At 45.4% G+C, this 16,212-nt stretch overlaps 1 protein-coding gene across 2 annotated transcripts in view; it reads right to left on the bottom strand.

The window, feature by feature from the left end:
• The window catches only part of lasp1 (LIM and SH3 protein 1), a 166,075-nt gene that overhangs the window by 126,096 nt on the left and 23,767 nt on the right, over nt 1-16,212 (bottom strand). For both annotated transcript variants that reach the window (XM_085966212.1, XM_085966213.1), the window contains exon 2: nt 3,261-3,355. In XM_085966212.1, coding sequence (XP_085822338.1) covers nt 3,261-3,355 — 95 coding nt within the window. The remainder of the gene's footprint in view (nt 1-3,260; nt 3,356-16,212) is intronic.

The raw sequence follows: 16,212 nt of genomic DNA, 5'->3' as shown, positions 1-16,212 counted from the left end.
ATGGTCACCATTACTGATACTAGTTTTTAATTCCAGATTAATTTAATTTAAAATTCCCCAACTGCCTGTGGTGGGATTTGAACTCGCGTCTCTGGATCAGTAATGCAGACCTCATCCAGTATCGTAACCACTATACTACCGTACCCTTTGGTAGAGCAATTAGTCCCACTCCCCCACTCTTTCCCCGCAATTTATTTCCCCCCCCCCCTTCAAGTATTTATCCAGTTTTCTTTTGAAAGCTCCTATTGAATCCGTTCCACCGCCCTTTCAGGCAGCGCGCTCCAGATTGCAACAGAATGCAACGTGAGAAAACAGGTTACAAACACCAGACGTAATAAAAACAGAATGCGTCTTTGTCACTGTGAAACACTACACCGGAAGAGGAAAGAAAATGTACCGAGGGAAAGAAAAACCAGAAAGAGACACACAAAAAGTGCCAAGTGGGATGTGAAGCAAAAGACTTATTGAAACCAAGTAGGACAAGCATTAATTTCTTTTTTTAAACAAAGAGGAAAAACAGCTCCACGCTCTCAAAGAATTCAATGCTGGACAAGAGCCACCTCACTTGTTTGTAGGGTCAGTGTATACAAAACTGCAAACAAAACGACGGCAGAAATAAGCAGGAGTTGTCTTTCAGGGCTGTACTTAACCCAGCATTCTCAGATTAGAGGGCTCTCTTTCTCTCCACCCCCGCCCCCCCAAAAGAAAATAATTAGCAGAAAATGATGGAATTTCTCTTGGCCGAGAGTTGCATCATTTAGTCCAGGGTGCGATTTTTCCGAGAAAAAAAACCATTCCCCCCTGGCAGGCATATTTTTGTAGGAAAAAAAATGATGTGCCTAGAAAATTTGCAGGTCTCTGGGAAAAGAGTGGGGGAGTGGGTCTAATTGGTTAGGTCTTTCAAAAGGGCCAGCACAGGCACGATGGGTCAAAAGGCCTCCTTCTGTGCTGTAAGATTCTCTGATTCATTTAAATAGTGCCTTGTCGTGTCTCTCAGGAACGCTCCAAAGTGCATCGCACACAACGGGCACAATCTTGCCAGTCCTGGGGAGGCGGGACTGCGGGGACAATGGCAGAATCTGGGGGCGGGTGCCCATCCCGCCCCCGTGCTATCTTCCCGGGAGGCAGGTAGCCAACCCGCACCGGGTCCCGTCTCCTGGAGGCAGGAAGGGGATTACAGCCACTTATTATCCCCATTTTTCCAACAGAGGCGCGGGCTTCCCGATGTCAGGAAACCCCACCAGGGTCACCAAGGCGAGCAGTGGGTCTGCAGGGGTCGGAGGGGTGCAAAAGTGCGCTGTGAAGGTAAGTGATGGGTGCAAGTGTGGAGAGGGGAGTATGTGAGGCGAGTGAAAAGTGATAGTTTACTTACCTTTGTTTCTTCCTGCAGGCTTCAACAGTTGAGGATGCGGAGAGTCTTGTATCTCACCGGCAGAGATGACAGATGGCCGCTGGATTCTCCAATACAACAACCATTTCATTTCTGCTAAAGAAAGGTTTGATGAGTCTTGAATTAAAGAACTCATCAAACAACAGAGAATGTCAGTGTTTGACAGCTTCACAGAGCTGTCAAACGATGACAATTCATCTGTCAAAAATTTGTGACAGATGAAACATCATACGCTGACATTCTCTGTAACCGGCTTCCCCTTAATTGGCCTGCTGAGCCCGCGGGCTAAACAAGGTCAATCAAGGGAAAATAGCGTGGGTTGGCCACAAGTCGATGGAGGCGGGACTAAAACCTGACAAGCAGCAGTCCCGCCTCCAAAAGTTCCCCATTGAGGAAATTCACCCCCAACGAATTGCCATCGTTGTGTTATGTAGACAAATGCAGTAGCTATTTTCTGCATAGTAATATCCCAGAAACAACAATGAGTAGAATGATCCGTTCATCTACTTTTCTTTAGAGTTTGTTGAGGGAGGACTGTTGGCCAGGAGGACACCCCCTACCCCCGTTATATTTTTCAAAGAACACCATGGGATCTTTATTACTTACCTGAGCAACTTGAAGAGCAGAGCTTCAGTTTATCATCTTATTCAAAGGATGGCACTTGTGACAATGCAGCACTCCCTCAGTACTGCATGGAGTGTCAGCCTAGATTCTGTGCAGGAATGGGGCTTGAACACAACCATCTGGCTCAGACGTGACACTGCAGTCAACAGAGATCGAAAAGAAAACACTTACACTTATATAGCTTCTTTCACGACGTCAGGATGTCCCAAAGCACTTTACACCAAATTAAATACTTTTTTGAAGTGTCGCTGTTATAATGTAGGAAATGCAGCAGCCAATTGAACACAGCAAGCTCCCACAAACAGCAATGTGATGATGATCATCTGGTATATTATTATTACTTTTTATTTATTTATTTATTTATTTAATTTATTTTAGGGATTTTGGTTGAGGGATAAATATTGTCCAGGATATCAGGGAGAGCTCCGCTGCTGTCCTTCGAAATAGTGCCATGGGATCTTTTACGTTGCAAGTTTCATGGAAAAGTTTGGCCCCAGCACTGAAGGGTATGAAACGGTTAAACTTCGAGGCACAGAAAAGGTGCCAGTCATCTAAAGTTTGAATCATGATCAGAGCTTGGAGACTGAACAATGAAAGCTTTGACTCCTGATTAACTCTGAAAAAGACATTGACATTGAACTGTGAGGCCTTGACTCTTGATTGGTTTCAATGGGAAAAATTAACATCTGGACAATGCTCCGAGTTTAACAAACAATGGGGTCCTGATCGACTTCCTGACATGAATGGAAGACGCACTAGTCCTGAGCAGACAATCAGCTAACCGCCCATCACCAGTAATAGAAATCACACTGTGTATGCGTTAGAGAGAGCGGGAAAGGAGATAAGGAGTTATCTTCAATCTCACAGTTAAGACATTCCCTCAGCGCTGCACTGAAGGGTCAGCCTGGATTGGGCACTCATATCTCTGAAGTGGGACTTGAACCCACAACTTTCTGGAAGCGGAGGCAGGAGTGCTGCCCACTGAGCCACGGTTGACACTCTGGTGAGCCAAGCCAATCCACTCTATGACCTTCGGACACAGAAGCGAGTGCTACCGACTGTACCAAGTGCCACAGTTTCCGCAGATCCTGCCACTCCCAAGTGCTTGTATGACTTTCTTAAATAATTATAGTCTTGATGTCAGTAACGGAAGAATCGTGCAGGATCACCATCATGCATCATTATGAAGTAACTCAGGGTAATCAAATATTAGCAATAGGAATGTAGAAGAGTAACAAATACTTACGCATTGCAGTAAGGCATCTTATCGTAGCCTTTGTAATTCTTCATGTTTAAAGTCATTTTGCAGATTTCACATTGGAAGCATGCTTTATGCCAGTACTGTAAGAAGAACAGAAAATAGGGGAATTAAGTTAATTATTTTTGTAAGAATACCGCAAAAAATGTTTGGCACTCAGATATCCATCTCCCACTTTGGAGAAAATATAAACAACTTGGCATTGATCAGACGAATCAGGAGACTCACATGAGGCTGCCTCAGCCTTCACTGGATGGGTTTTCGTCAATGCAGATTGATGGGGAGATAGAAATGTTTAAAATTAAGAAAGGATGGGGCGGGGTGTAGATAGAATCAGACTGTTTCCAGTAGTTGAGGGGGTCTAGAATGGAGAGGGCGCTTAGGTACAAGACTAAATGCAAGAGATTTAGAAGAGGAGAGCAAGAGAAACTTGTTTACACAGAGAGCTGCAAGGCTGTGGAATTCACTCCCAGGTTAGTGGTCGAGACAGAAACTGTCAACATTCAAAATTAAACTGGATAGGTTGAAGAGGAGGGGTGAAGGAATATTGGAACAGGGTGGGTAGGTGGGATTAGGACCATTTGCTCGTATGGAGGGTGAACGCCAACATGGGCTGGATGGATCGTTTCCGTGTTGGAACTTCTATGTATTTTTATGTAAGGTTACCCGTTGTGGTCATCTCACTGTGCCTCAGATTTCTTCTAATCACCAACACTTTGGGTTTGTTCTGGTGCCTTCAAAAAGCCTTTTTAATCTTCTTAACCAAATTTTCCTTCTCTCCCTCCCATCCAAAATTGCTCCCCCCCCCCCCCCCCGGGGCCAGGGTACAATTCCAGTACCTAAGTAGCAATTCATCATCATCTGAGCCCCAACGGTGAATGTCAGCAGGCTATTCAACCGCAGGGAGGACACCATCTCTGGTTGGAGTTTGTCACATGGCCTTCCAAAATTGGCAAAAATCATTTGTTCTTCATTTGTAAACTGCACGAAAACATATCCAACATCACCGAGTGCAGCAATCCAGTTTGTTAAGACGACACATGGGGTTATAAATTTCAGCTTTACCCCAAGTAGTTTCTCAGGTTCTGTGCCACCAGGCCCTCCCGTAAGCGGCTCCTCTGTCCCTTAGGATTCAGAGTGTGCCTTTACAGCCCAATGTCTAGCCATACGATAGCATGGCTTGGGACGGCTGCAACAATGACACCCCTCGTTATATGGACAGGGTACTGTAATCTCGCACACACCGCCACTTGTCCTTCAGACTGATTAGTATTATAGTGACACAAGGTCAAATATATACTGGCGAGCTGGTTTATTTTGTAAACAGTAAAAGGATGAACAGGGTATCTATTACCATGAATTACAGCTCATTTTGGAATGGTCCTCCGCTTCTCACTGAAGATAAAACATGACATACTGTCCTCGCTAGTGGACTAAATAGAACTTTTCAGATCAGGAATTTCTCTGAATCTAGTCAGCAACAACTTGCATTTATATAGCGCCTTTAACGTAGTAAAATCTTCCAAGTTGCTTCACAGGAGCAATTATGAAACAAAATTTGACACTGAGCCAAATAAGGAGATATTAGGATAGATGACCAAAAGCTTGACCAAAGAGGTAGGTTTTAAGCAGCATCTTAAAAAGGTGGTGAGGGAGGTGGAGATACTTAGCTTAGGGCCCAGGCAGCTGAAAACACAGCCGCCAAAGGTGGAGCGATGAAAATCGGGGATGCGCAAGAGGCCAGAATTGGAGGAGCGCAGGGATCTGAGGGTTGTGGGGCTGGAGGAGGTTACAGAGATAGGGAGGGGGGGCGAGGCCATGGAGGGATTTGAAAACAAGGATGATAATTTTAAATTTGAGGTGTTGGTGGACAGAGAGCCAATGTAGGTCAGCGAGCACAGGGGGTGATGGGTGAACGGGACTTGGATACGGGCAGCAGAGTTTTGGATGAGCTCAAGTTTATGGAAGGGGCGAGGCTGGCTAGGAATAGTCAAGTCTAGAAGTAAGAGGCATGGAGGAGGGTTTCAGCAGCAGGTGAGCTGAGGCGGGGCGGAGTCGGACCAGGTTAGAGAGATGGAAGTAGGCGGTCTTGGGGAGGGTACTTAACGGGGAAACTCTCACTCCCCGTGTCTGTCCCTCTTACCATGATCTTCCAAACTGACCCACATCATGTGTTCCCTTGTCATCTGGATGGTCAGCAAAGCAGGAGCTTGACCTCTGACCACCGCCCCCCGCCCTCATTGTCCAGAGATTGAGCAGAGCAACTGTTAATCAACCTAGCTACCGCCCCCTCAGGCGAAGGCTGCAACAAGCTTTGTAACCACCTCACACACGTCACATTTTCCCCAAGTCTGCCGAGGTCCTTGGACTGAACCCAGGTGCAACAGTATCCTGGCTCAGACAACAGCAAGCCCGGCTGTAGGCCCAGAGGTCTGGGAATTCTATCAAACTGACAGCTGCAGGAAATGGGAGGTCAGCAGAGGAAAAATTCAATAAGAAAACATTGGTTCAGTAGCAGAAAAAAAATGCAGCGAAGAAAGTTCGACTATCAGAGGAATTAGGGAGGTGGGAGCCAAGAGATAATAAATAGGGCAGGGAGGAGATGCTGAAGAGTGGGCAATAGGGACACAAACAGTGGAAGGTTAACCAAATTTCTACCAGGCACAAGGAATCTTTAAAATGTTGGAGCACTGTCAGACGGTTTATGATGGAACCATTTCTTCCTGGCCTGGATCCAAATAGTGTGCATTAAAGAATTCCCATACCCAAAGGACTAAGTTCAGTTCTCTGCCAAGGGTTTACAGTCTACTTTCCTATTGGACAGCAGCCAAGCTGCTGTAATCTGCCCCATCCCATTAACCTTTAGAATTACACAAAAAATGGCATGTACGTCTCGGTGCACGTACTGAGTTTGTACAGGCTCCAATCCAGTTTCTGGTTGGCAGAAACTGCTTCCAATTTGGGCCATCTTATATTCAGAGAGGCCACAAGATGGCTGGTACGAGGGACAGAATGCATCACACTGGTGCAGTAGACATCTTCTTCAGAGGTTGGGGCAGAGATGCATGTTGTTGGGCCAGATACACTGCTACTAATCCCACTGTGCTGGACCTTAAGAGTGTTTGACTTTGACTGTGGGTGTCTGACATAGGAAAGTTATTCACCAAGACCCCTTACACTGGTGAGCACCACAAAAAAGGAGTACACATGTAAGGTAGAGGTGAGGACACAGCTTAATGACTGGTAACATCAAATCCAGAAATCTAAAGTCAAGGCCAGATCGTGAACTAGACCATAAAGAACTAAGAGTGCACACACTAAGCGACTGCGATAAGAGTTCAGACAAATGCATAGATTCAATAAGAAAAAAAGACTTGCATTTATGTAGCGCCTTTCACAACTACCAGACATGTCAAAGCGCTTTACAGCCAATGAAGTACTTTTTGAAATGTAGTCACTGTTGTAATGTAGGAAACGCGACAGCCAATTTGCACACAGCAAGCTCCCACAAGCAGCAATGTGCTAATGCCCAGATAAAAAAAAAATTAAGTGATATTGATTGAAGGATAGGTCAGGACACTGGGGAGAACTCCCCTGCTCCTCTTCAAAGTAGTGCCATAGAATCTTTTATGTCCACCTGAGAGAGCAGAGGGGGACCTCTGTTTAACGGTCTCAACCGAAAGACGACACCTCCGACAGTGCAGCACTCCCTCAGCACTGCACTGGTGTGTCAGCCTAGATTTATGTTCTCAAGTCTCTGGAGTGGGACTGTGAACCCACAACCCTCTGAGGCGAGGATGCTGGACACAGTATATAGAGTATAAATGAAATGATTCTATCCCCAAGTCAACATGGTCAGATACTGATCTCTCTGCTGTGCAAATTGGCACAGTATCTCTCTTTTAAAAGCCATCAAAAGGTTAAGCTCAACATTTGGTTATAAATCTATTTTAAATAGCTGACGGGAATGCAAATTGCTATAAAGGTCTGCATTACCACAACAATGGACTCTGGGCTGTGGTGGCATGAAGCTAGCCAGAGGCGTGTGAACCCATTCACCCACAGATAGCTGCAAGTAACACAGGAAAAGAAATCTTAAATAAAAATAATTTGCATAAACAAGTGCCGTCACTCGGCTTTATTTAACATACGCACACCAATACATGAAAAGGTACTTCACTATTTGGGGCTTCTGCAGTGTTTCAATGAAATATTTCTCTCTCAATCAACATAACAAAAACAGATTATCTGGTCATTATCACATTGCTGTTTGCGGGAGCTTGCTGTGCGCACATTGACTGCCACGTTTTCTACATTACAACAGTGACTATACTTCAGAAGTACTTCATTGGCTGTAAAATACTTTGGGATGTCCTGAGGATGTGAAAGGCGCTGTATAAATGCAATTTGGGCAATGTTAGGGCAAACCAAGAGAGGCTTAAAAAATATTAACAACGGACACAACCAGTTGCTTTATTATAACCCCGAGAGAATGTCCTTCGCTCAACTCGCCGCTCAGCAGGTTGTGAAAGAACCAGTCCAAGTGTTCAACCACACAGAAGACGTCACATAAATGGTCAAACACACACACCTCAGTCATCTCAGATGGTTGACTTATTTAGGGAAACGTGCAGCCAATTTGCACACAAAATCCTACAATCACCACAGAAAGCAATCGGTTTCTGCCGCTGCTGGTTGAGGGAAGAACATTGACTAGAACAGGAGAACTCGATGCTCTCTTTTTTTAATCAACACAGACCCAAACAGCTAGGCAGTGCCTCAGTATAACCTCGAACAGTTCAGTACTTCCTCAATGTAGCATTGCAGCGTCACCCGTACTGAAGTGGTCAAGTGGGGCATGAATGAGCCCATAAACTTCAGGAGTCCTAACAAGGTGATTAGTAGCTATAAGTGTCACCAGAATCAAAACATTCCTTCAGCAATAAAGTTAACTGGCTGGAGGAAGTTGGCTTTGGGAAGAAGGGGCAGAAACGAAGAGTTTATATACAGGTCTTGAACTAAAAAAGCATCAACACTTATATAAAAAAGGCCAAGCCAATTTCTTTAGTGTCAGCTGTAGCTCAGTTGGTAGCACCCTCGCCCCGGAGTCAGAAGTTCAAGTCCCACTCCAGGGACTTGAGCACATAAAGCTGGGCTGACACTCCAGTGCAGTGCTGAGAGAGCGCTGCACTGTCGGAGGTGCGGTCTTTCAGATGAGACGTTAAACCGAGGCCCCGTCTGCTCTCTCAGGTGGACGTAAAAGATCCCGTGGCACTATTTCGAAGAAGAGCAGGGGAGTTCTCCCCGGTGTCCTGGGGCCAATATTTATCCCTCAACCAACATCACTAAAACAGATTATCTGGTCATTATCACATTGCTGTTTGTGGGAGCTTGCTGTGCGCAGATTGGCTGCCGCGTTTCCTACATTACAACAGTGACTACACTCCAAAAGTACTTCATTGGCTGTAAAGCGCTTTTGAGACATCCGGTGGTCGTGAAAGGCGCTATAGAAATGCAAGTCTTTCTTTAAAGGATGCTACAGCTGCCAACAAGGTTGAGGTAGTTGTGCTTACGCAGTTTGTGTTTTTTCGGTTGTTCGCTAACTGAAAAGAAAATATCGTCACCGTTGCAAAGAAAACACTTGCGGAGATAAAGGAGGGGAGGAGGGTGGTGAAAAAAGATCGCTACTAAACGTCCATTTTTATTCATTTTCTTCTCCTTTCCCTTCACACGAGCTTGCGGCAGTACAAATAAATCTCCGCAACCCTCCCCCCGTGAAAATATCACACATTAACACTTAAACCAACCCGTGCTATTATTATACATTATTAAACCAACCCCACAGCTCCATTGATTTAGGCATGCAACATGACTAGATTATTATACACATTCATACTTAAACCACCACAGATTTATGTGCAGAACGCTTCAGGTTCATTGGCAGCAGTCACTCCACTTCTATAAATGGTGATTTCACTTTTTTCCCCTCCAGAGACACCAGCCAAAACACATCGTATGCTGAACAAAATGAAGACTATTGGCATCAAAGCACAGAGCGTCCCAGTTGGCTGCAGCATTAAGCATGCAAAGTAACTGAAAAGGGCCAATTGTACAAGCCCCACGGACAGAGCTCTACGTTAATACAAGCAAGTGTCACATGTCTGCCAAAAACAATATTACAACACGACAGAAAGATTCCATCCCAGTTTACTTTCAGCAATTGAAGCAATATTCACGTTACACAGGGAGTGGCTGAGGCGAAGAGCATAGATGCATTTAAGGGGAAGCTAGATAAGTACACGAGGGAGAAAGGAATAGGCGGCTATGCTGATAGGGCGAGATGAAGTAGGGTGGTGTGGAGCATAAACACCGGCATTGACCAGTGGGGCCGAATGGCCTGTTTCTGTGCTGTAAATACGATGCATTGTCATTCTATGCAAATTCAATTTTAAAAGCTTTGTAGGTTTCCCCATCACAGTCTTCAAGTCAGATCTCTGCAGGAACGCAACTGGGTACAGTTTGTTATACGCTGCCAAGATCACGGGATCTTGGATTCCACTAACAGCGAGTCAACAACATTGAGAGAAAAGGCACTCCGGGAAAGTAAACCATGAAGTGAAAGACGATATTGCACAAAGGCATAATGTTCCCAACATAACAAAACAAACAGAGTACAACATCTAAAGTAATTCAAAGGTCAATACATTCGGGGCAGTGTTAATCACTCCCAAGCAACAAAGGGAGCTCCGCGTGGGGGCATTTTCATAATCCAGGAATTGGAGCGGGAAACAACAAAAGCTCATTTTATTCGTGATCTTTTGCAGTTCTCCAGAACTGACGTCAGTTGTTTGTTTCTCAAATTTTGTGGTGAAAGGATAGTGTTTGAATTCAGTCCCCCCCCCCGCCACCGCCCCCCCGCCACCAAATTCAACATTGAGGCATGGGTTTGATCCATTCACCACCTGCCCCCACCCCCTCCTCCCCCTTCCCAGGGTTACCATCCTTATCCAACTCGCTGTGGTCAGGTCTAAGTGCAAACCAGATGTTTTCCCAGGACTGTGTTGGGGTGTGGGGGCGGGCAGGGGAGAGGAGCTGCTTTTATGTAGATCTTGAACAGCCAGCGACAGCCCAAAGTAACAGCCCTGTTAAAATTCTAACAGGACTGGACAGACTAGATGCAGGAAGGATGTTCCCGATGGTCGGGGAGTCCAGAACCAGGGGTCACAGTCTAAGGATAAGGGGTAAGCCATTTAGGACTGAGATGAGGAGGAATTTCTTCACCCAGAGAGTGGTGAACCTGTGGAATTCTCTACCACACAAGGCAGTTGAGGCCAATTCATTAAATATATTCAAGAAGGAGTTAGATATGTTTCTTAAGGCTAAAGGGATCAAGGGATATGGGGAGAAAGCAGGGACAGGGTACTGAATTGATCAGCCATGATCTCATTAAATGGCGGAACAGGCTCGAGGGGCCGAATGGCCTACTCCTGCTCCTATCTTCTATGTTTCTATGTTAAACATGCTGGATTCACTAAGGCTGCTGGCCAGGAAGACTCGCTGTGGGCAGGTGCCGAAAGTTGCGAAGATCAAAATCTATTCATTTCCCCACAGTAGAAGACAAAGATGAAGACTTGGCTCCCAATAGACAAACATCCCCTTTTCTTCTCCAAGTCCTCCAATCCCACATCTCCCATCTTTACTACCAGCAGAAGCCCCATATAATAGATTGATGCCAAGGTACTCGGCTACAAGCAACTATTGGGTGCTGCAATCAATGGAGCCTGGAGAGCGAGCGTTGTTGGGTTATACGTCAGAGAGGGTCATCATAGCGGAACCCAATTCTGTCCTCACCCAGTGTCCAACCCCACACACTTCCCAGCAGAGGACCACTGGTTACTACAAGGACAGGACCATGGTTGATTTTTTCTTCTCCGTCGCTAGTTAATTTTCAAGTCTCTTACAAGCATCCCATTGAGATCAGCTTACTCAGACCAGGAAGTCAGCCAGGGACATTTTCTGGTGGGCAGACTAACCGACATAAAGACCATCGATAGCTGAATGCCAGCCTGTCCTTGTTAGAGGTTTACACCAACAACAACAACTTGTATTTATATTGCATCTTTAGCTTTAAAAACATCCCAAGGTGCTTTACAGGGGCATCATCAAACAAAATTTGACACGGAGCCACATAAGGAGCTATTAGGACAGGTGACCAAAAGCTTGGCCAAAAGAGGTAGCTTTTAAAAGGAGTGTCTTAAAGGAGGAGAGAGAGAGAGAGAGAGAGAGGCAGAGATGGCCCATTGTGCCATCAAGGGAGCTTCTTTAACTTCAGTTTCCATTAGAACAGATAAAGCATCATTTGATAGAATCATACAGCACAGAACATGGCCATTCTTCAATTTAAAATTGTCCTCCATCTCTCAATCAATCAGTCAATCAGTCATCGAGAAGATCGTAACACACTCTGTTAAAGGATAAGCCTTTCACAGGAAAGGGAAGTTGTCACTACGGGTGAACTGCATTTCTTTTTAAGATTGGTTACTCAGAAAGGAAACCTCAATCGGTCAGAACTAGTGCATTTAAGAAATGACCAGAAATTTCCATTAAAACTGGTTAGTTTGCTTTCTTCTAGGGTTCAACCTAGATGTCATTGCTGTGGGGTACACTAGGAACTGAAGGGGATATGCAACAAATTAGCAGATCTCATACTTATACACACATACAGAAGCTTATTTTATAGTAATCTAGTACTTCCAATTACTGCATTGAAACTGCTCCAAACAACAAACCAGTCTGGATAATGCCAGAAGGAGCTTGTGAAAGTAGCAATTTATTTTGGGGGGGGGGGGGGGGGGGGGTGGTGGCGGGGGGTGCATGGGGAAGAGAGATTGTGTGGGAGAAATACATTAAAATGATTCAAAAATGTTTTAACTCTGATTTACGTCAGCTCTTGTATTTTGAAACTTGACGTTAATTTTGAATGCTTAGGAAAATATAAAAGGAAATTATACCTCCACGATCTAGTGTCAGATGGAGAGGGTGGTGAATCTTTGGAATTCTCTACCCCAGAGGGCTGTGGAGGCTCAGTCATTGGGTATATTCAAAACAGAAGTCGATAGATTTCTGACTAGTAAGGGCATCAAGGGTAAGGTGACAGGGCCGGTGAATGGAGTTGAGGCAGATGATCAGCCATGATCTCATTAAATGGCGGACCAGGCTCGAATAGCCGACTCCTGCTCCTATTTCTTATGTTATGTTCAATGAATACCATGTATCACAGAGCTGGGTAATTGAAAAGAATCACAGATCCTGTGAACAGGAACAGGGGGAGATCTGGGCAAACCACGATAGCCACCGGCTTGAGAGTTTACAGAAGACACATTCACAGGGCTTTTAAAATTGAGGCATTAGCTGGCTGCCCATCTGGCCTGGCCTACGAACCTCCTGAAGCTCTCTCCTGTCTTGCTGGAATATAGTCTACAGGCACCTGGTACTTTCTTGTACCTCACATTAGGAACAGGAGGAGGTCATTTAGCCCCTCGAGCCTGTTCCACCATTTAATGAGATCATGGCTGATCTGTGACCTGACTCCATATCCCTTAATACCTTTGGCTAACAAAAATCTATCAATCTCAGATTCAAAATAAATTGACCCAGCAAAAAATTGCAGTTTGCGGAAGAGTTCCAAACTTCTACCACCCTTTGCGTATAGAAGTGTTTCTTAATTTCAATTGGCCACTTTTCATCTGCAAGCCTGAACGACGAGGGTGGGTAGACTATTCGACATAACGACCATCGATAGCCGAATGTGAGCCCGTCCTCGTCAGACGTTTACACCAACAACTACTTGCCTTTATCTAGCGCTTTTAGCTTGGTAAAACGTCTCAACGCACTTCACAGGAGCGTTATCAAACAACATTTGGCACCTAACCTCAAAAGGAAATATTAGGACAAGTGACCAAAAGCTTGGTCAAAGGAGGTAGCTTTTAAGGAACATCTTAAAAGGAGGAGAGAGGCGGAGAGCTTTAGGCAGGGAATTCCAGAGCTTAAGGCAGGGAATTCCAGAGCTTAGGGCCTCAGCAGCTGAAGGCACAGCCACCAAAGGTTGAGCAATTATAATCAGGGATGCTCAAGAGGGCAGAATTTGAGGAGCGCAGATATCTCAGGAGGGGTTATGGGGCTGGAGGAGATTACAGAGATAGGGAGGGGCAAGGAGGCCATGGAGGGATTTGAAAACAAGGATGAGATTTTTTTTTTTTTTTTTTTTAAATAATAAATCGAGGCGTTGCTTAACCGGGAGCCAATGTAGGTCAGCGAGCACAGGGGTGATGGGTGAGCGGGACTTGGTGCAAGGAAGGTGAAACCTGCTTGAACATTTAACCAAATGTAATGTTTCACATTTAGGATTCTTCAAAATGGGAAGATTGCAGTTGCTAAAATTTTTTTAAATGAAATAGCAGAACTGAAAATTCTGGAAAGGGAATAATATTTCAGGTACAACCCTTCATCATCAGATCTCGGAAACTAATTGTTTCTGATCAACAGTCTGTATCCAAAACATTAATCCATCTTTTCTCCTCCCAGGATGACAGGTCTGCTATACAATTCTTGCTGCAGTGTTTAAATATTAAACATCACTGGGACGTGTCCAAAATTCAATACAAATAGAATTTTTTTTTTTTTTAAACTTCAGAGGGTTGACTTAATGATTGGAAGAGAAATGTCCCAGCTATGACTAGACGGACAGTGCGTCACTGTTCAAACCAAACTTACTTTGTGGCTGCCAATTCCAGTCAGTCTGTGCAGTTGCATGCTTCAAGGAATATTTCAGTCCGATCATGGCCTGATCCATGAATATTCCAGGAAAAATTGACCATTATGGAGCCTTATCCTGGAGTAATTTGCTTTGAGCTGTAGATGTTCAAGACTTCTGCCCTTGTAGGCCACCTAGGTTTGTGGCCGTGGAGCCTCCTGGGGCCCACGCACAAAGTATAAATCCAGGGTCTCATTAGTTTGTCAACATCTCAAGTTTCTGAGACTAACCGATCTTGTTGCTCGGATTAGGATTTACTTACCAGGTGAGGTAACTGGCCTAAAAAAAAAGCCCTTTCCAACCCTCCAGGCCCAAAAATTCGAATTAGCAGGCAATACAAGTTGCACCTTCCCGTGCAAGCGCAGGAGATGCAACACATACCCTTATACCTCCCCCCTTCCCACTGTCCAGGGCCCCAAACACCCCTTCCAGGTGAAACAGCGATTTACTTGTACTTCCTGCAACTTAATATACTGTATTCGCTGCTCACGATGCGGTCTCCTCTACATTGGGGAGACCAAACGCAGATTGGGTGACCGCTTTGCGGAACACCTCCATTCAGTCCTAAGGGGGACCCCGAGCTCCCGATGGCCTGTCACTTTAATTCACCACTCCACTCCCGCTCTGATCTCTCGGTCCTCGGCCTCTTGCATTGTTCCACGGAAGCTCAGCGGAAGCTCGAGGAACAGCACCTCATCTTTTGATTAGGCACTTTACAGCCTTCCGGACTCAATATCAAGTTCAACAATTTCAGATCATAACCTCGGCCCCTATTATATATTATATATATATATTTTTTCTTTTCCCTCCCACATGGCAGCTGTCCTTCATTCTGCCAGCGCAATTCACCCTCCATCTAGAGCCATCCTTTGTTCCTTAATCTGTCCCATTACCACCTCCTCTTGCCTTAAATATCTCTTAATGTCTCTCAATCTCCTGCTTTCTATCCTATCACTGACCGTCCCTTTTGTTCTTTCATCCCCTCCCCCTTTTCCCAGCCCCTAAACTTGCTTTAAAGTCTATTCTATTTCCTGCTTTTTTCCAGTTCTGGCGAAGGGTCTTCGACCTGAAACGTTAACTCTGTTTCTCTCTCCACGGATGCTGCCTGGCCTGCTGGGTTTTTCCAGCATTTTCTGTTGTCAATACAAGTTGACTGATTTGCTTGGGTGTCAAGGACCAGATTGCAAGGGTCAAGGGCCACAGACTAGGCTCTGTAAGGATGCCTGAATCTGAGAGGACACAGACTCCTCGAAGAACGTTCTAATCCCACAAACCAAGTGAAATCCAAACAGCAACTGATGGCCCCTCCCTGAGCAATGAGTAATTCTCACAAGGTGTGCACACACACAAAACAAACAGCCCAACAGCAGGACAAATAAAAGAGGGTGTTGCAGTTGGTTGATTGTTGCCTCAGGTCATGTATTAACCCATTCCTGAGTCTCTGCCAACTCTCTAACATCTCCATGGGGCACCTGGTCTCAGCTTGGCATTTCCCCCCCAGCGATACTACAGTGCAGCAGGTCCCCTGGCCAACATGTCCCCCGCCCCCCTCAACCTACACCACAAAGAAACAGATTAACTGGTCAATTTATCTCACAACACCCAACTGCACTCAAAGAAGAGTTTTGCACCAACAGCGCCATTGTGCATTACACCTTCACTGCAGGGAGTTTTCAAATCAGTGCCAGCCTATGTCTCAGCTACCAGTCACTTCATTTGAACTCTACCTTCAGTAACAGGGTTGCCAAACGTGGTTGGCCAATTTCTGGCGGTGTCAATCACATGACCTCCTGCCTCCAACAGCCACACCTGCCTCTGGTTGCCCGACGTGTCCATCCTCGCGACCCACCGCCTTCCCACGGCCAATCAGAAAGCGAACAGACTCTTCATTACCCAACAGGCTGTTTCCTCACATCCAATATTGTTATAGCTAGTAAGCAAAAGCTACGTGCTAAATCCTCCAAGGTCTCGGCGCTCCTCCAATTCTGGCCTCTTGAGCATCCCCGATTTTCATCACTCCACCATTGGCAGCCGTGCCTTCAGCTGCCTGGGCTCTAAGCTCTAGAATTCCCTCCCAAACCCTCTGCACCTCTCTTTGCACCAGGATGTAACTGGTAAAATAGATAA

This window comes from Somniosus microcephalus, chromosome 24 (genome assembly GCF_052327205.1).
Source record: "Somniosus microcephalus isolate GS21.2 chromosome 24, FLI_Smic_1.0, whole genome shotgun sequence".
NCBI classification, from domain to species: Eukaryota; Metazoa; Chordata; class Chondrichthyes; order Squaliformes; family Somniosidae; genus Somniosus; species Somniosus microcephalus.
The sequence above is the reverse complement of the archived record's forward strand: the minus strand, read 5'-3'. Positions and strand labels throughout refer to the sequence as shown.